The 21,051-nt window shown below is 39.5% G+C and overlaps 1 protein-coding gene and 1 long non-coding RNA gene across 6 annotated transcripts in view; one reads left to right on the top strand and one right to left on the bottom strand.

Moving 5' to 3' along the window:
- Positions 1–20,037, top strand: part of LMNB2 (lamin B2) — a 100,814-nt gene extending 80,777 nt beyond the window's left edge. Inside the window, exons 6-12 of one of the 4 annotated variants that reach the window (XM_043502851.1) lie at positions 3,092–3,217; positions 3,945–4,165; positions 4,631–4,928; positions 5,496–5,603; positions 6,339–6,458; positions 8,436–8,534; positions 12,678–20,037. In XM_043502851.1, coding sequence (XP_043358786.1) covers positions 3,092–3,217; positions 3,945–4,165; positions 4,631–4,928; positions 5,496–5,603; positions 6,339–6,458; positions 8,436–8,534; positions 12,678–12,719 — 1,014 coding nt within the window. In that variant the 3' untranslated portion in view covers positions 12,720–20,037. Of the gene's footprint in view, positions 1–3,091; positions 3,218–3,944; positions 4,166–4,630; positions 4,929–5,495; positions 5,655–6,338; positions 6,459–8,435; positions 8,535–8,676; positions 8,755–12,677 lie in introns of those variants that run through there. The other 3 variants (XM_043502852.1, XM_038383865.2, XM_043502853.1) reach the window with 3 other exon arrangements.
- Positions 4,006–20,607, bottom strand: LOC122457499. Of its 2 annotated transcripts, none has more exons than XR_006277058.1 (4): positions 20,045–20,607; positions 17,610–17,735; positions 4,434–4,886; positions 4,006–4,145 (listed from the first exon to the last, which is right to left on the bottom strand). It is a non-coding gene; the product is annotated as an uncharacterized LOC122457499 (long non-coding RNA). The 2 variants fall into 2 exon arrangements; XR_006277057.1 differs by lacking the exon at positions 20,045–20,607 and adding an exon at positions 6,311–6,472 and having other exon boundaries at positions 17,610–17,746.
- Positions 20,608–21,051: the final 444 nt, after the last annotated feature.

Here is a 21,051-nt window from a genome sequence, read left to right as displayed (position 1 = left end):
TTAGTCTCTGTAGCCAATGAAAAAGAGGAGACAGGGTCACTAGGCATTAATGCTGAAAAACGAAGTAAAGAAATTGGACTTATTTGGAAGGAAGCTTTATTGTTTATCCACTGGAGGTTCATAGCTTTGAATTGCAAACCAGCAGACTCTGCTGGGTCATTACAATATTATCTCAGGGTAAAATGTAAAATTTAAGGACAGGCTTCTAGACAAACTGAAACAGGGATTTACTGTGATGGTGGATGAGGGGAAATTAGTTGCCAGAACGTCTTTGGAGGCTGGTCTAGATGCAGCTGACTCTGCAGCTTGAGACATGGTCTCTGCCATCACTAGGTGGTGGCGTTCATGGCTGCAGTCATTTTGGGTCGTCACTGGTTCCCCCCCCCCTGCACCCCCCGAGGTTCACTAGACTATTCAAGACCTCCAAAAGGGTACTTGCTATAGGGAGTGGTGCCAATAGACCATTCAAGATCCCTTTTGAGGGTCCTTCACTCTTTTCTGGAAAGACTGACGAGGCTGTGTACTCAAGGAATTAAAAGCGACCCTTAAGTCTCTGGGTATTTATATGTTGGCAACAAAAAGAAATTCCTTTTGCCCATAGCACTATCCAAATTTCATGACCTGTACCAAGGACGTGTCCAGGAAGAAGGGCAGAAGTTACAAGAGACGTCTGCCATCTCTTTCTGCCTCTGCAGTGCTGGTTCATCTAGGCAATAAACAGTTTGATGCATTGGTCAAGGACAGACTGCCAGTCCTGAGAGTACCATCTTTTCACATCCCCCATTTGCTAATCACCGATCCCACTTCGTAAATTCTTGGTCTGGCATCACCACAGATCTTAAGCATAGTGGAATTGGGATATACCCTAGAGTTTGTTTCCATCCCCCCCCCCCCCCCACTCGTGTTCCTTGTCCTTGTTCAGGGACCTCTGTCATGAGGCTGTTGTACTATAGGAGGTCCAATCTCTTTGTCTCATGGGAGCCATAGAGGAAGTTCCTCTGTTACTTGCAGGAAAGAGGTTTTATTCCTGTTGTTTTCTAATCCCAAAAGCAAAAGGAAGTCTCAGGCCTATTTTAGATCTGGAAGAACTCAAGTTCCCGAAGAAAATAAAATTCCAGATGGTCACCCTAGCTTCCATTATTCCTTCTCTGGATCCCAGGCACTGGTATGCTGTCATCAACTTAAAAGATGTTTGACCCTAAGCAGCTCTGTATTTACACTTTACACACTACTGCAATGAGATTTGAAGAAAATATGCCCTCTAGGGCATTTGAAACTAACACCACACTGGTCGTTAATATCATTGTAAAATGCATGTGTTAAATTTATATGTGAAGTTATTAATTCCCTTTGTATAATGTTATTAAAACATGTTTTACCTAGCCTAGGTAAAAGTGATGAACAGGTCTGTTTTAAACAAAGAAATGTGGGTTAACTTCAGTTTACATATTGGCCACAAACAAAGCTATCAGGGAAACCAGCAGGGATTGTCTTAACCTGAATTTGAGAGAGAGGGAGAGAGAGAAGAGGGAATTAACATGGCTTCTGCACCCCAGAGAGACACTGGAGACTGAATCTCCAGAGGCTTTCCTAACTTTTAGAATAATGGCAATTCTTTCGGAATATAATTTACTCCTGAGGGAATTCTGCACACTCCCCCCTCCCCCCCAAAAATTATATCCACAGATACAATATCCTGACACACCCACACTCATGGAACTTGAATCTAATTTCAGCAAAGCTGACTGGTTCCCCCTTTGGGTTTCTGGTAATCTGTTTGCTACACCTTTCAATTAAAATGCCTTTTTTTGGCTGCTGTTATATTGGCCAGAAAAGTTGGGAAATTGCAAGTGCTAGTGTTTCAGAGCCTCCCTATATTGTCTTCTGTAGTAACAGTTAGCCTTTGTCCTCGCACGAAGTTTCTTTCTAAAGTTTCCAGTTTTCACGTTAATTAAGCAATCTGATGACTGGTCTTCTTTCCAAAGCCTCATATGCATAAAGACAAGGAAAAGCTTCTCACTCTAGATGTTAGAAGAGCTTTGGCTTTTTACCTGGATCAGACTAAATCGTTTAGGTCTTCAATACAACTGTTCATCACAATTACAGACAGAATGAAAGGCTGTCCAGTGTCCACTCCAAGAATCTTTTCTTGGGTATCCAGTTATATTCGGTTATGCTATCAGTTTGATAATGTGACGCCCCGAGTAGAGTGTCGGCCTGTTTAGCAAGGTCTCAGGCAGCTTTTGCGGTTTTTCTGGCTCACAGGCCCATCTTGGACATTTGTAAGGCAGCATCCTCGTCATCATTCCATATATTTGCCTCTCACTTTGTTACCTCTCAGCAATCCAGAGACAATGCCAGATTTGGATGAGTTATCAATTCCCTATTAAAGTAAACACTGAAACGACCTCCAGTTCAAACTGCTTGTGAGTCACCTACAGTGGAATGGACATATGTGGTCACTTGAAGTAGAAACTGTTACTGTTTTTTTGTTTGTTTGTTTTTTTTTTGGTAACTTCAAGATGTGTTGCACATTTCTGTTCCACGACCCTCCCTCCTTCTCTCTATTGGAATTGTTCTGGTAAGAAGAGACTGAGGGGGGTTGGGGCAGTACCACCTTGTATACCTGCATGCAGTAGTGCAAGGCAGCAGAGGGCACTCAAGTTGTCCCAACAGGGACCTCCATGGGAAAAATTTCTGACAGCTGTGCAGTACGTGTGCACACACCTACAGTGGAATGGAGATGTGCAACACATCTTGAAGAACAACAGCTATGGAAAAATAGGTGAGTAACCATTTCTTATTAATGGAATGGCTATAACGTGGTTGTACAGCTGACATTTAACTTTGCAGAAAGTTCATGAAAGCAGTTAATTTTAAATTTGACTGATTTGGAATTATCTATTAAACTGTTTCTAGACACAGACTGTATTTCTCAGCCAGTCTTTCAGTCATATTAAAATTGTGTGTGTGTAAAATGGAAAAGACGATGGACTTTCTGTTCTAGTAGCACAAGCAGGTTTAGCCAATGCAACCCTAAACCTGTGAAGCCTAGTCTAATGTGAGTATCCTGTGCCAAACTCTCTTCCAGTTGGAGAATGCCAAACTGTCCTCTGACCAAAATGACAAAGCTGCCAATGCTGCCCGGGAGGAGCTGAAGGAAGCTCGCATGAGGATAGAGTCTCTCAGCTACCAGCTTTCTGGCTTGCAAAAACAGGTGAAGGGACTACATTTTCGCACATCTAAAACTCTGTGAACAGTTGGTCAAATAAAACTTTAATTCCTTTCCCTTTGTTCACGCTCAATGAATGCTTTGGAGAATGAGTTGACTAGCAGGTATGTTTGTAGAAAACAATATATTTTATACATATTTTTGTGGAAGGTGAATTAATTTTAAACTTGTAATTGTGAGTATTTGCACTGAAAATATTATTCTAAAGTTATTTATCAGACCATGTGACCTGTATCCCATTTTACACTAATTATTAAACTGCCATTATAGCCCCAATCCTACCAACTGTTCCTGGTACAGTAACCCCTGTTGCATATATTCCATCTCAAAACTCAACTTTTTTCCTACATTTCAGGGATGAAAGGGGTTTGGCGCATTCCCGAAAGATTAACTAGTCTGGATTTGAGTAGACAAGGGGCCTAGTGAATACCTAAGTTGCAGGAGCATACCCTGCCAAGAGTTCCCTAAAGCCCTGTTGCTTACGCCATTTAAAGCTAGAGTGAATAATACATTGCCCTTTCTCTGTGGACTGGGCTACATGGGGATCCATATGTCTGTTCTGCCTCTGGAAATGCATGGCTGTAATTGAATTCCTGAGTCTAGCTGCCTGGTTTTGTTTCCCCATTTGCAGTCCCTGTCAGAGGGAAATCACGTATCCTCCTCTGTCTCCACACACATGCTAGGTTGATTTCTTGTTTTACTGTGACCATAGGCTAGTGTTGCCGAAGATCGCATTCGGGAATTGGAGGATATGATGGCTGGTGAGCAGGACAAGTTCAGGAAGATGCTAGATGCCAAGGAGAGGGAAATGATGGAAATGAGGGACCAGATGCAGCAGCAGCTTGCAGAATACCAGGAACTGCTTGATGTCAAATTAGCGCTGGACATGGAGATCAGTGCTTACCGAAAACTTCTGGAGGGTGAGGAAAAGAGGTAGGTATAGGTTTCACATGCTTCACACTCTGCACTGGTGGGAATTTTTCTCAGCTCTGACATTTTTTTTGTCCCATTTGAAAAGCAGTGCCCAAACTTTGCCTAATTGAGGTCCACTCTGGCCTCTTGGAACCTGGGGCCACTATATATATAATGTTCATAAAATGAGGCAGTTGCAGCTGCTCTCATCTGAACACCTATCTATTCAAAGGTTTATGAAATACTGTAGATGAACATGTGCTTGACAGTCGGCTCCTTTTGTACTTACCTCCCAAAGGTTGCAGGGCTCTGTGTTTCTCCTGCTTCTGTCATCATGCCTTAAAGCAGTTCACGTAAAAGCCTAGGGTATTGGTGTACTGTGGCATGTTATTGTATAGATTAATTCTCTCAATTCCCGGGACTAGTCCTGAGAATCTAACTTCAACCTTCTTCATCTGGTTAAAATGTCTGTCTGATTGCGTTAAGGTTGAAGCTCTCTCCAAGCCCTTCCTCCCGTGTTACAGTCTCCAAGGCTACCTCCAGCAGCAGTAGCACCAGCACTTCGGTTGTTCGCTCTTCTCGAGGCAAGAGAAAACGGGTTGAAGCAGAGGAACTTTCAGGCAGTGGTACAAGTGGAATTGGCACTGGGAGTAGTAGTGGTAGCACCAGCGGTAGCAGCAGTAGTTTCCAAATGTCCCAGCAAGCCTCAGCCACAGGAGGCATCAGCATAGAAGAGACAGACCTGGAGGGAAAATACGTTCAACTTAAGAACAACTCTGAGAAGGTGAGTTTCAGTAGAACCTTTAGAAAGGCTCCAGTGAGCTAGCACCCAGATGTGACATGGCCTTTTGTAACCCAAACATACTGCTCCCCCGGAGAGAGATGATGGCCAATCTCCCTTGGGCACTGCTCCTTCAGAAGTGACAAAGTAATATTTAAATGCGGATAGTATTGTTAGCACCAATACTGAGGTCAGCGCTATACAAGACACAGAAGAGGGAGATAGTGTTCCAAGAAGCTTACCATTTAGTAGCCTGATCCTGCAAACATGCCTCTAGGTAAGTTTACTCATTAGAGAGTCTCATTGACTCTCATGGGATTAGTGGATGAGTAAAGTTACTTGTGTATTTGCAGGATTGGGCCTTAAATAAGAAGCTTGCAATCTAAACTATTCACTGGGTTAAAAAAATAATACTCCCAGAATCTACGTGCATGTGACCCAATAACAAACCGTGGGAAAAGCTAGTGACTCTGTATCTGAAGCATTTTAATAAATACATAGGCATTAGAGATGCCATCTGTCTGGCTCTAGATATCTGTTCCTAAATAAACTTTTATATCTTTCCATTAGGACCAGTCTCTGGGTAACTGGAGACTGAAGAGACAAATTGGAGATGCAGAAGAAATTGCTTATAAATTTACTCCAAAGTATGTCCTCAGGGCTGGGCAAACTGTTACAGTAAGTCACTGAAGAGACACTTTTGTTGCTGCTGTGGCACTTGGTATGAATGTGAGTGAGTGTTTAACTGGGCTTGATATAGGGCCTGACCCTGCTCCCATTGAGCTCACTTGTTTGGAGTAAGATCAGGCTCCTAAAGAATACCATATGGGAATTGAATTTCTGCAGTACTAGCTCAATGGATTAAGAACTGTAGGGTTAGGCCTGGTATCTGGCATTTTATATGATTTTAGTGTTCACCAAATGATCATTACTAAATTAGATCTTTTGTCTGCAGTCTGCATTAAGGAAAGAAGCAGCTTTCGTTGTATTATTGCTTAAATATTTGCCATAGCAAATGGGAACTTATAGCCTCTTAAAAGGTTAACGGGATGTGCATGCAGCTATATTTTGTCTCTTGGCTCTATCATGATAGTAAATGCACTGAATCCAGGAGGGCTAATTGCTATATGTAGAAAAGAAATGACAACTGAACTATTAAACTCCATTTATTTTCTCTTCTCTGTAACTGTGGTTGCTGTTAACTTGCAGCTTCTTAACGTTGTGTAGGGGAAAAATTTTTTTCCTGCAAATAGTATCGCTCTAGTTTCATCTACTTTGCTGTCACTGGGAAATGAGAAGGAGCAAATGGGGTGGCAAGAAAAGGGTAATGAGAAAAGGAAAAATATAGGGTTTTTTAAGTATATAAAAAGAAAAAGGGTACAAACATCTGCGTATAGACTTTCTCTTTCTTAGATCTGGGCTGCAGATGCAGGTGTGACTCATAGCCCCCCTTCTGTCCTTGTGTGGAAGAATCAGAGCAGCTGGGGCACTGGAGGAGACATCCGCACATATCTGGTGAACTCTGATGGAGAGGTAAGCTTTGTCTCCTGGAAAATGATGTGGGCTGCATTACCTCCCAAACCCGTCTATGCATTTTTGACAAAATCGCAGTTTCACACTATCCCAAAATCGCAGTTTCATTTGTCTGTAATGTTTAAAGGATAGGTTTCAGAGTAGCAGCTGTGTTAGTCTGTATCCGCAAAAAGAAAAGGAATACTTGTGGCACATTCAAGACTAACAAATTTATTTGGGCATAAGCTTTCGTGAGCTACAGCTCGCTTCATCAGATGCATGCAGTGGAAAATGCAGTGGGGAGACTTTATATACACAGAGACCATGAAACAAATAAATTTTAGTCTCTAAGGTGCCACAAGTACTCCTTGTCTTTCCATTAACTTAGGCTTGAATAAAGACTGGGAGTGGATGTGTCATTACACAAAGTAAAACTGTTTCTCCATGTTTATTCTCCCCCCGCGGGGGGGGGGACCCCCCCACTGTTCCTCACATGTTCTTGTCAACTGCTGGAAATGGCCCACCTTGATTATCACTACAAAAGGTTTTTTTTCCTCTCCTGCTGGTAATAGCTCACCTTACCTGATCACTCTCGTTACAGTGTGTATGGTAACACCCACTGTTTCATGTTCTCTGTTTATATAAAATCTCCCCACTGTATTTTCCACTGCATGCATCCGATGAAGTGAGCTGTAGCTCATGAAAGCTTATGCTCAAATAAATTTGTTAGTCTCTAAGGTGCCACAAGTACTCCTTTTCTTTTTGTTTAAGGGATAAATAAACATCTATGAGCTCATCTGTGGTTTTAGGAAACATGCCATTCAACATACTAATCGCTTTAGTTGATCTTTTTAGTGAACTGTTCTGGAGAGAGAGGATTTGAGTATATATTTCCAGTAGAGAAAGCAAATGTGCACTGCTCATTATTTCAACTGATGATACTTAGCATGTAAATAATAATAAATAGCATGTAAATCATAGCATGTAAATAATAATAATGCAAAAAAATAGAGATTCCACTGGGCACAGGTTCCTGAGTATTCTTCATTGTCCTGCATCGTCCTACAACTGTTTTTGAAAACTGTCCCTGCAGAAGAATCTTGCAAGGGAGGATCATGCTTTGGCTGCTATTGGTAAACATGCATTGCTTCAGCTGTCCAGTAGCCACAGCAAAATAAAACTGACCAGCATTGTACCAGTTTTCATGCCTTTCTTGCTGACAGTTTTGTGAAGGTACTGCAGGAACAGCAGCACAGGACACATTTATTCAGTTAGTAGCTGAGGGATCCTCTAAAATAAAATAACCTCTCTCCACAACCTGAAATTTGTCAGTCCCTCCACTTGGAAATGTCTTTCCCCAGATATTCAGGTGTACCCCCAACATACAATTCCAATGTGCAACTGCTGAGAGGACCAACAGCTTCTTATTCCTAATCTTTGCTACAATAAATTAGGAAGGGTGGAAACTTCCTGAGTTTTAAAATAATCCTGGTAGTAGTTCAGTGAAGACAACAATTCCAAATAATTGGTACATGCAACTGACATAGAATATGAGTGGAAATTAAACAGAGGTTTCTCAGTGTTCAGTTTAGCTGTGTAATAGTTCAGAGAAATAGATCAGATGTTAGCACATTCCGCACTCTTTTATGACACAGTTCCCAGTTAAGCCCATTAGTAGGTTGTTTAAAAAGAATAAACCCCACACGAGAGGTAGAGAAGCATCTTACCTGCTCCCTCTCAAAGTTCTTGGAATAAGAGAAAATAGCTAAAGATAAGGATGATTGAAAACAAAAATTACATCACTACAGTTAGAGATGAGCAGAAATAAGGGAGGGCCTGTAGTTTGCAGAACTTTATTGGCTAGGATTTGGTTTCATAAAAACCCCAAACCAGGGTGATGATTCAAATATGGTTCAACTGCTTTGAATTCCCCAAAGTTTGGGTGAGAGGGGAAGAGTTGATGGCAAAGCAAACACCTGTGTCTGTCCCCTTGTCTAGGAAGTTGCAGTAAGAAGCATCACAAAATCAGTTGTGGTGCGGGAGAATGAGGAGGATGATGAAGCAGAGTTTGGAGAAGAGGATCTCTTTCACCAGCAGGTAATATGAGGTGAACCATTTGTTTAAACACAGGCTATCCTCCCACTTCTCCTCACTTGTGCCTGGTGAATTGGGTTAGATCCAAGCATGGAATGGTGCATTTTCCAACAGCTTTTGCAAGCTGTGACCCTTCTGATCCCAGCTTTTGGAATCCGTTCCTGTAAAGGATGTGCCCCAGAGGGCATTCTGCAATCCCTGCTCCTGAGCTCTTAACTTCAGGAACTGATGTATCCTGTTGGGCCCCACAAGATGCAATCTAGGCAGTGACTGCTGGCAGGTCAGGGTGCCATAGACTTTGGGACATAATCATGGTGCTAATGGATTTGCAACAGCAGAGTGTTTCTGAGAGAGGCTGTGAGCAGAGTGATAAAAATCAATGATTTAAAAAAAAATTTTGGATTTTTTTTAATTTAAATCAGATATTTTTGTTAAAATACTTTTTGAGTAAAAAGCAATCTAAAGATAGTTTTAATTAAGATACATTATAACTCAAAGATATCTCATCATGGAATAGGGATTATAAATTCTAATTCTATAGTATGAGACAATATATTCATATAATGTTTAAGAAAAGTTTTGTAAATGAGTTCCAGTAGTTCATGGATTAGGGACCCAATCTTATGGGGTTCCACAGGCTTCTTTCTATCTACCCAATGGGACTCTGTGCTCCGTCTAGAAGATACCATCAGAGATGCTTAGTTTTGCAGTTCTCAAACTGTGGATTTGTGTCTCCAGAGGTAACATTTATATCAATTTGATTTAAATCATAAGAACATAAGAATGGCTATACTGGGTCAGACCAAAGGTCCACCCAGCCCAGTATCCTGTCTACCGACAGTGGCCAATGCCAGGTGCCCCAGAGGTAGTGAATTTAACAGGTAATGATATAGTGATTTCTCTCCTGCCATCCATCTCCACCCTCTGACATAGAGAGGCTAGGGACACCATTTCTTACCCATCCTGGCTAATAGCCATTAATAGACTTAACCTCCATGAATTTATCCAGTTCTCTTTTAAACCCTGTTATAGTCCTAGCCTTCACAACCTCCTCAGGCAAGGAGTTCCACAGGTTGACTGTGCGCTGAGTGAAGAAGAACTTTGTTTTAAACCTGCTACTCATTAATTTCATTTGGTGGCCCCCAGTTCTTATATTATGGGAACAAGTAAATAACTTTTCCTTATTCACTTTCTCCATGCCACTCGTGATTTTATATGCCTCTATCATATCCCCCCTTAGTCTCCTCTTTTCCAAGCTGAAAAGTCCTAGCCTTCTTTAATCTCCCCTCATATGGGACTGTTCCAAACCCCTAATCATTTTAGTTGCCCTTTTCTGAACCTTTTCTAATGCCAGTATATCTTTTTTGAGATGAGGGAACCACATCTGTACTAGTATTCAAGATGTGGGCATACCATGGATTCATATAAGGGCAATAAGATATTCTCCGTCTTATTCTCGATCCCTTTTTTAATGATTCTTAACATCCCGTTTGGTTTTTTGACTGCCACTGCACACTGCGTGGACGTCTTCAAAGAGCTATCCATGATGATGCCAAGATCTTTCTCCTGATTAGTTGTAGCTAAATTAGCCCCCATCATATTGTATGTATAGTTGGGGTTTTTTTTTCCAATGTGCATTACTTTACATTTATCCACATTAAATTTCATTTGCCATTTTGTTGCCCAATCACTTAATTTTGTGAGATCTTTTTGAAGTTCTTCACAGTCTGCTTTGGTCTTAACTATCTTGAGCAGTTTAGTATCGTCTGCAAACTTTGCCATCTCACTGTTTACCCCTTTCTCCAGATCATTTATGAATAAGTTGAATAGGATTGGTCCTAGGATTGACCCTTTGTTCCCTGTCTTTTAACCAGTTCTCAATCCATGAAAGGCTCTTCCCTCTTATCCCATGACAACGTAATTTACGTAAGAGCCAGCGGTGAGGGACCTTGTCAAAGGCTTTCTGGAAATCTAAGTACACTATGTCCACTGGATCCCCCTTGTCCACATGTTTGTCGACCCCCTCAAAGAACTCTAATACATTAGTAAGACATGATCTCCCTTTACAGAAACTATGCTGACTTTTGCACAAAATTTATGCTCTTCTGTGTGTCTGACAATTTTATTCTTTACTATTGTTTCAACTAATTTGCCTGGTACTGACATTAGACTTACCGGTCTGTAATTGCCAGGATCACCTCTAGAGCCCTTCTTAAATATTGGTGTTGCATTAGCTATCTTCCAGTCATTGGGTACAGAAGCTGATTTAAAGTACAGGTTACAAACGATAGTTAATAGTTCTGCAATTTCACATTGGAGTTCTTTCAGAACTCTTGGGTGAATGCCATCTGGTCTGGTGACTTGTTACTGTTAAGTTTCTCAATTAATTCCAAAACCACCTCTTGTGACAATTCCTCAGATTTGTCATCTACAAATGATGGCTCAGGTTTGGGAATCTCCCTAACATCCTCAGCTGTGAAGACTGAAGCAAAGAATTCATTTAGTTTCTCCACAATGACTTTATCGTCTTTAAGTGCTCCTTTTGTATCTCGATCGTCCAGGGGCCCCACTGGTTGTTTAGCAGGCTTCCTGCTTCTGATGTACTTAAAAAACATTTTGTTATTACCTCTTGAGTTTTTGGCTAGCTGTTCTTCAGACTCCTCTTTGGCTTTTCTTATTAAATTTTTACATTTAATTTGGCTGTGTTTTATGCTCCTTTCTGTTCTGTCCTTCGGATATATTTTGTACTCCGGAATGATTGTGTCCCATTGGTTGTCCTCACTCCACCAGGTTTCTGTGATGTCTATTATATCAATATCCTCCTTCAACATGAGGCACTCTAGTTCACCCATCTTACTATTTAGGCTTCTAGTATTTGTGTACAAGCACTTTAAAAACTTGTCACTGCTTATTTGTCTGCCCTTTTCTGATGTGTCAGCTTCTTTATGTAAATGTTTCTTGTCTGATCTGGCCCATGCTTTACCCTCTTCCATCCCCTCCTCCTGACTAAAACCTAATCAAATCCACCCTGGCTGTGAGGGTTGGTGATAGTGTAAACTCCGTAGAACAAAAACATCTTTTTTGCCCTGTAGATTCCTATTGCTGCTCTTTGGCAGCTGTATGAAATAAGAGCTGGGAAATGGTGTGATCAGTGATTCCCACCAGTCTGTGCTGCCTTCCCTACTAGCAGGGATAGCACTAAGTCTGTAGCATCCTTGCTCTAAAGCGATGGAAGATATTCTGAGAAATATGGCAGTTACAGGGAAATGGACAATCCTGTTCCCACTATGGCAGCTGGGTTTTGCTGGTGTGTTTTCCTGCAGGATACAAATGTTACGCATTACATAAACCTGGCTGACCTTGTTAATATCACCTTAAAATTCCAATGCTTTAGAATGAGTATGGGAGAATGAATGGCCAGCAGCTAATGGGGCTGACAGAAGAGAAAAATTTTGTGCATGTTATGCTGGAAGACACTTTCAAACTACAATAAAATGTTGCCATATATTGAGATTTGATCAGTGGCCATTAGTAGCCTCTTTCACAATGAACTCAGCAGGCTAGGCCAATGCAATTTTAAAATCAACTTTTGGACACTTTTTGGTTTCAAGGAGATTGAATTTAGAGAGTGGAAGAATCTGAAAACAAATGTACCGTGTTGTGTTTTTTGTATCCATAGAAGCATGGTGCCAGGATACAGCTCTGTGCCAGATATCTGGTCGAGCTTCATTGGTGTGTGTTTGTGCATTATTAGACTGCATTTAGAGGAAGGATAATACAGTTCTAAAGATGGCTCAATATCACACTTCTTCCCTCCTCTCTGCCAGTGTGGGTTAGTAGCAGGGAACTCCGCCAGCACTGCTTCTTGCCATACTCCCAACATGTTTAGTGATAGCCCCCAGTGGGGGCTAATCTGGATTAGGAGAAAGATGCTTTTTAAACCAGTATGATATCTGAGCCTAGGTTACAACATGACCAACTAACAAGTTTGTAAAAGTGTTAAACTGTCTGCATGAGGTGCCAAATGATGTTTCAAGTCATGTTAGCTAACTTGCGTTATCTTTTGTACTAGTCAAGACAGGACATGAGGTGCTTGTGGCCTGCTGTCATTCTACTGTGCACTAACTAATTTCTTTGTTCTCCTAGGGGGATCCCAGGACAATGTCTAGAGGATGTTCAGTGATGTGAAAAAAACATTATTATTTGCTATTTTATCCTTTCTTTCCTTTTATTTTTGATATTTTTTTCCTCCAGAGCCACTGAAAACTATTTTTATATGTATCATCTGATTTCTTTAAAAGTTTACTCCTTGGTACATTTTTATAGAAAAAATTTTAATCAAGCAAAACTGCCAAGATTTTTAAATAGATTTCTTTATCCTCCCCCCACCCACTATTGGAATATTGGATTATTTCCCCACCATTAAAACCTTTGTCTTGTATTCAAACCTGCAGTAGAATGAATTTTAAGCTAAAATGGGACTGGACTTCTTGAGTATAGGGTAAATATTAGGGCTGTCGATTAATCACAGTTAACTCATGCGATTAACTAAAAAAAATTAATCGCACTGTTAAACAAAAGAATACCAATTGTAATATATGAAATATTTTTGGATGTTTTTAATGCATTTTCAAATATATTGATTTCTATAACAACACAGAATACAAAATATACAGTACTCACTTTATATTGTTGATTACAAATATTTGCACTATAAAAATGAACAAAAGAAATAGTATTTTTCATTTCACCTCATACAAGTACTGTAGTGCAATCGCTTTGTTGTGAAAGTGTAACTTACAAATGCAGATTTTTTGGTTACAAAACTGCACTCAAAAACAAAAAAATCTAAAACTTTGGAGCCTACAAGTCCACTCAGTCCTACTTCTTCTTCAGCCAATCGCTCAGACAAACAAGTTTGTTTACATTTGCGGGAGATATTGCTGCCTGCTTCTTATTTGCAATGACACCTGAGAGTGAGAACAGACATTCGCATGACACTTTTGTAGTGGGCATTGCAAGGTATTTACATGCCAGAGATGCTAAACATTTGTTTGCCCCTTCATGCTTCAGCCACCATTCCAGAGGACATGCTTCCATGCTGATGATGCTCGTTAAAGAAATAATACATTAATTAAATTTGTGACTGAACTCCTTCGGGGAGAATTGTGTGTCTCCTGCTCTATTTTCCCTGCATTCTGCCATATATTTCATGTTATAGCAGTCTTGGATGATGACCCAGCACATGTTGTTTTAAGAACACTTTTTCAAAGCAGATTTGACAAAACACAAAGAAGGTACCAATGTGAGATTTCTAAAAATAGCTACAGCACTAGAGTCCAAGGTTTAAGAATCTGAAGTGCCATCCAAAATCTGAGAGGGACGAGGCGTGGAGCATGCTTTCAGAAGTCTTAAAAGAGCAACACTCTGATGCAGAAACTACAGAACCTGAACCACCAAAAAAGAAAATCAACCTTCTGCTGGTGGCATTTGACTCAGATGCTGAAAATGGACTTGCGTTGGTCTGCTCTGCTTTGGATCGTTATCAAGCACAACCCGTCATCAGCATGGACGCTTGTCCTCTGGAATGTTGGTTAAAGCATGAAAGGACATATGAATCTTTAGTGCATTTGGCACGTAAATACATTACAGTGGCACGTGAACGCTTGTTCTCACTTTCAGGTGACATTGTAAACAAGAAGCGGGCAGCGTTATGTCCTGCAAATTGTAACCAAACTTGTTTGTCTGAACAATTGGCTGAAATAGGACTGAGTGGACTTGTAGGCTCATTTTACATTGTTTTATTTTTGAATGCTTTATGAATTATGTTTTTTATTTTTTGTACATAATTCTACATTTGTCAGTTCAACTTTCATGATCAAGAAATTGCACTACAGTACTTGTATTAGGTGATCGAAAAATACTATTTCTTTTGTTTTTTACAGTGCAAATATTTGTAATAAAAAATAAATATAAAATGAAGAGTGTACACTTTGTATTCTGTGTTGTAACTGAAATCAGTATATTTGAAAATGTAGAAAACATCCAAAAATATTTAAATAAATGGTATTCTATTATTGTTTAACCGTGCGATTAACCACGACTACTTTTTTAATTGCTTGACAGTCCTAGTAAATGTCTTTAACCTCAAACTGATTTTTAAAGAATAGATTTAAGGCAGTGTGAACCTGTACAGGGCTTTCAGAGAACCCAACATGAGTGCTTCCCACAGTACTGGAGTCATTTAAGAAAATGGTAATATCCTTTTGATGTACCGAGTCTTGTATACACTCGGAAAATTATAACCCAGAATTTACCACAGATGCTTCTCCACTAGTGGAAGCAATGATAGAAGCTGCAGTGTAGACAGAGGTGGCAAGAGTACTGTGGCATTTAACCCTGTTCCAAGTAGGATTAGACAACGTGGTAGTAAAAACATCTGAACACTGTCTGCATTATCACTCGGTCATTGTTAACACTGGTGGAGAATGATGGGTTCCAGTTCCAGTTCTAGGGCAGGCATAGTCTGAATGTAAGGAGGGACCAAAGCTGAATTTTTCAGTTTTATTTATTGGGACTTTCAGTCATGATTGAGACCCTAATAAACAGTGGCTGCAAGCCTGAAATTGTGATGTACAGTAGCTATGATGATATGAATCATGATGTAATGGTTCTAAAGTATTTGGCATTAAACAGAACTTTTGGTTTCAATAATTCAGATTTTAGATGTTAAAATATTTTATTTTTGGCTATGATAAATATTTGATGGGGTTTTAAAAAGCAATCGTAAAAAATCACTGCTGCATTCAGTTTATTAATAGTTCTGTTGTATGTAAAGAGACATTGTCAGATAGTTTAGGCAACAAAGTATTTGCAAAATGTCTTAGAAGTGTTCTCATGACACTTGCATTTACAAAAACAAAAGTGAGAAGCTTTTGGTTTGGGGGTAAGCAGTTTCTTGCATTGTTTGCAGAAGAAGGTTGTCCAGCCTGACTGAAATGCTTTAAGTAAACAAACACAAAAAATGTAAGTATAATACATATTACAACAGAAGTAAGACATTACTAAAAAAAAAAAAAAAAAAAGTTATTGTATCTGGTAACGTCTCTTTAAGCTCAGGTTTCCTCTCCTGTGTTTTTACCAGAGGTAACTTTTGACTACCAGAAGCCTTAGGATTCAAGTGGTAGTGAACCTCTATACACTATGAAGTATAATTGACTGCTCCAAAGACTATATTGACCGCAATGTAAGCAGACATTTTTCCCAATAGTTGGTCATTTGGATGCTATTTGATGCCAGCATAGAACTCTTGTATTACATGCACTCTTGAACTCTGATCTTGTTATTCAAGTAGTTTAGATTCATCACACAAGCTAGAAGGTTTGGATGTTTTCGGTGGCTTTTGGACATTATGTTCTCTGAACAATATTTAGACTGACAGATATAATTTAGAAGGCCAGGTTAGTGGCTTTAATTGATGGCTTTGTTGCAATGTAAGCAGGGTGGGAAAGAAACTGATTTTAAAAAAGGTTATGAACTTTCTCTTCTCATTTAAAAAAATGTCAGAGGTGCTAATTTTCTGCAGGTGTTCACAAAATGTTCACCTCAGTAAGGTGATTTAATTATCACAATTAAATACTAGTAAAAGTATTTAGAATTATATTTTAGTCCATTATCAACATTCATTGTGAAAAAGCGGTAAAAAGAAATGGATTTTCAGAATGTTTCTCTTTGTCCTTGTATTTCGTCATTTTTCTTACATTCTCACTCTGCTGAGTAGGTTGAATATGTAGTAAATCATACCTATCGATATAAAATATATATAGCTGAAATTGTGTTTCTCAACCATACCACAACCAATTACCTTTTCTAAATTGTTATGCAAATTAATGCAATCAGGGTGAAACTGTTTTTGCAAAATACCTTCTAACCACTGGACTCTGTTTCCCTTTCCAACTCTGTTTTCATGATTTACCTTATATAGAAGATATTTGGTTGTTTTTTTTTGTTTTTGTTTTTAAGATCTATCTATATATATTTTTTTTTACGTTGGCCAGTATTCAGAGTGCTCATTCTGCTTTATGGTAGACTTATTCTTTTAATATTTTAAACTATATAGAATAATATGTAGTTCATTGAAGAATCAGTTGGCTTTATTTAGTGACTTTCCTTGTAAAGTCTGGGCTAGAAGGGCAGCTTGTATCAGAAAAGACCTCGTGATCTGAGCCATAGTTTCTGCAACACCTACTGAATATGAGAATATGTCTTGCTTTAGAGTCTGATGCTTGCAGACCCTTACTACTGGCTGTAGTGCCCTTTACCCTGAACTGGCTCATGGAAGTCAGTGGGACTGGCCAAGGTAGTGAGCACAACATCGCCTAGTAAGTGTCCGCAGAATTCGGCTCTGAGTTTGGAGTTGTTTCTTGTGAAACTTCCTAGAAGCTTGTTCAAATGTCAGTGCTGGTACAGATTAACTTATTTTAAGTTCTGCACATGCAAGGTTGAAGAGCTTGATGTTTTATGGCCTTTGTTATCTGTAATAATCCTGCCTGAAACTGACACACAAGATTACACCATTAAGAAAGGCAAAAAAGGCTGCAACAGTGATTTCTGGATGTAAATTGCTTCTTCACCATGCCTTGTTTATGTAACATATGTGCTTAGGGATGGTGGTAATGTGGGACAGTATAAGACTAACCTCCTAAAAGCATCTTTGCTTTGGTGATTATCGCTGTATTTTTCAGGCTACTTAAAATGTAAGAAGCAATTCATGATTGTAAAGTGCAAGACACTGTAAAACTACTGTATTCTCCTTCTTGTTTGCATTAATGTATCTATTCTGAAAACACCACCTTTCCCATTTATGTTTGACTTGCTGAACATTCAGTCTGATTCTTCCATCAGTAGGCACTTCAAACTGGAAGCATTTTCTGCTATACCAGATCTAAAGCAGCACTGTTGGGTTTTGTGGGGTGTCTTTTTGGCGTATTTATTTTTCTACTTTTTTCTTTTTTTTTTTGGCCAATCCCACTAGTTAGTTAAAGCTTTATGTTCACACCAAGTGTAGCTTCTCCCTACCTGGTCATCTTTTTCTATTAGATCCTGCAGGTGAGCCATTCATGTTGTATGTGGAAGTTCATCAGAATTTCCATAGCAATAGACTAATATTACAAATGCAGGTTTCCTGAAGAAGGCAGAGTTGGCCTGTGAGGGAGAATTGGCCAGTCTAATTATCACGAAATAATAATTTTGCTCTAGCTATGCCACTATAACTCATTGGTGTGGACTTTCTATTAATAGAATCATAGAATATCAGGGTTGGAAGGGACCTCAGGAGGTCATCTAGTCCAACCCCCTGCTCAAAGCAGGACCAATCCCCCACTAAATCATCCCAGCCAGGGCTTTGATCTGGAAATTCTATTCTGGAATTCAAGTCATTTTATTCTGAATAGAGTATCCACTTAAGGGAGTTACACCAGAATAGGTATAGCTGGTCAGTTTTCCCATGCAGGCAAGCCTTTATTCACTAATAGCAAAGGGAACAGCACCAAATAGCTGTGTGAACAGCATGCTATAAATGCCCCCTCTCCCAGGTTTGCATATTGTGAAGGTACTTGCAATGGGGGAGGGGAGCAAATCCAGCCCCATCCTGCATAGCATGGCCATAGAGGAATCTGAGCTCCTGGTGTGACAATATGCAGCGGGAGAGGCATGGCTGCACAGATCCTCCTGTCCCTCTCCTTCCTGACAACCTGCTTCAGGTCACACTTCAGATATTGTGCTGCAATAGCCTCTGGGAAATGGCAGCTCTGCCCAGGCAATGGAACAGCCATGATTCCTCTCTCCCTGCACATGCCTAGTACCCAGTCTGGTTATCTGGGCTGGTACAGGACTCTGGATTTGCCCCTGGACGCATAAAAGAATTAGAAATGATTTGTAGGTCTTTGATCAGTGTTGCTGTGCCAGTGTCTGGGGGTTGGCCAGCATACAGCATGCATTCATAGTAAGAACCAAAAACAGTCTCAGGAAGGGGGGAGAGAAGTCAGCTTCCCACAGCCTGAAATGTAAAGGCTAGGTTAGCTTGACTCTGCTGAATGTAATTGCTGTTGGTTACATTACAATGTGAACCAGAATGTACTGTGAAGGGAAATGAATTCAGTATACATGTTTTTTGTTGAACAGGGCACCCAGAACCCACAGCATGTACCCAGAGGGGTTTAATGTTCTTCATACACTTTAAAACACTTGCTTTTTAAACATCCCATGTAAAAATCTGAAACTGGTTAGACATAGTGTAGGGGCAGAAAGTGGCTCCTAGAGATTACTTTGCACCCTCATCCCATCTGAAAGGTAAATCCTTCCTTTTGTAGTCCCCTGTATTAATAGGAGAAGGATGGATAGTACAAGTGGCAGTCTTTTAACAATATAATGTATGCCCTTTAGCCACTTATCTTACTTTCTCAGTTTTAAGCCATTTGATAGTTATTCTTTCTATATCTAGTTTTGAAAAGCTAACCTCTAAACAGAAGGCATGTCCATATTGGATACTGGCCTTTACCATCACTGTTGGGCCCAATTCCAAACCCCTAAGTTGGAAGGAAACAGCCTTATAGGGATCAGTGAGTGGAAGGATGGTTGGTGATTGCATTTCAAAGCATTGCATTAGCTGAATGTGGAGATAAATTGTTAGATTTTTGTTACTGTCTGAAACTTAAAATGGTCTGGGAAACATAATTTCTATTTGCCCTTAAATATGTTTAGCTTTAAAATAATTTAAAGGTGATTTTTATGTAAGCCCATATTTACATTCAATTATTATTTGTAAACATAATGCCTTTCTTGAAATGCTAACGTCTAGAGGAAAAAAAGATGCTTACTTTTGAGAGAATTAGTTCAAAGAAGCACAATGCACTGTATTGACTTTGGGGATAGTAAAAGAAAAATGTCTTATTGAATTTCCAAGAAGTTGTAGTCATGAGTTCATGTAGATTTGATGTAGTCTACATGATGTAGTCTGCTGGGTCGGACAGACATTCTGCTGTTTTTCAGATACCCAGACTATTACACTAATATTGCAAGCAATAAGCTAGTTTAAGCCAAGAGGCTTTACATTTGGACAGAAGGATACTGTCTTGTTTGAACTCTATTTTCGTAACAGTAATGAATTGTAATTTTTTAACACAGCCTTTTCAGTAGCTCCAGGTCTAGGCCACTGCTCACCTTGATTGACATTTCCTTGGGAAAGTTGCTGTAAAAGAGCTCTTTGATAATGGCTTATTGAGTTTTTAAATAAGTAATTACGAAAAAAATCTGCTAATTGAAGAAGAGAGAAATAGAAAATGATAGTGTGGGGCATATGAAGACTACACAAAGATCTAGACTTTATCATTTCACAATTTTTTGATTTAAAAATATGCATGCCAAATGTCTTTCCATGATTTGTAATATACATTTTCTGACTGGAAACTTTTTTGTACAACACACTCCAATAAATGTTTTGAATTTTCTCTTACCTTCTTTTGTTTAAAACAAACCCCACACAAAGGCTGCCTTGTGTGTCATAACTGGGTGTCATCCCCACGTAAACAAACTTTGAAGAGAGGATATCAGTGCAATATGTTATCCTCTTGGATGTGGTGCAGGGATAAATGAGCCCTTTTCTACTCTGGCATTTGGTTTCCATTTTCTTTTACTTTGAATAAATTTAGCACTTAGAGAGTGCTGGCATTATAACCCTGATAGCTGTATTCTGCTAAGGAAAGCAAAGGAAGAGCCTAGGCAATAGTAGCAGTGCAAACTTCCACCTCCCTTTCCCTCATTTCAGGAGATCCTGACCCCACTGGATTTTGTACAGTGTCCCCACCCTGTTCTGGAGGGATTGTTTCTATTGTCTTCCTGTGATGACCAAAAAGGGGGGAATCATTGGCAGCTCATGTTTTAAATTAGGGCTGTCAAACTGTTTAAAAAAAAAAAAATCATTGTGAGATTTTTTTTAAAAAAAAAAAGCAATAATCAATTTTAATTGCACTGTTAAACAATAATAGAATACCACTTATTTAAATATTTTTGGATGTTTTCTACATTTTGAAAAGTGCCATGTGAACGCCTTTTCTCAGTTTCAAGTGACATTGCAAATAAGTGAGCAGCATTATCTCCTGTAAATGTAAACAAACTTGTTTGTTTTAGAGATTGGCTGAACAAAAAGTAGGACTGACTGGACTTGCAGGCTCTAAAGTTTTACATTGTTTTGTTTTTAAGTGCAGTTATGTAACAAAAAAAAAATCTTCATTTGTAAGTTGCACTACAGTACTGGTATGAGGTGAACTGAAAAATACCATTACCTTTGATTACATATATTTGCACTATAAAAAAAGATAATTAAAAATAATAAAGTGAACACTGTACACTTCCATAGAATATCAGGGTTGGAAGGGACCTCAGGAGGTCATCTAGTCTAACCCCCTGCTCAAAGCAGGACCAATACCCAATTTTTGCCCCAGATCCCTAAATGGCCCCCTCA

The sequence above is a fragment of the Dermochelys coriacea genome, chromosome 25 (genome assembly GCF_009764565.3).
Source record: "Dermochelys coriacea isolate rDerCor1 chromosome 25, rDerCor1.pri.v4, whole genome shotgun sequence".
NCBI classification, from domain to species: Eukaryota; Metazoa; Chordata; order Testudines; family Dermochelyidae; genus Dermochelys; species Dermochelys coriacea.
Note: the sequence above shows the minus strand (reverse complement) of the source record. Positions and strands in the feature narration are given on the sequence as shown.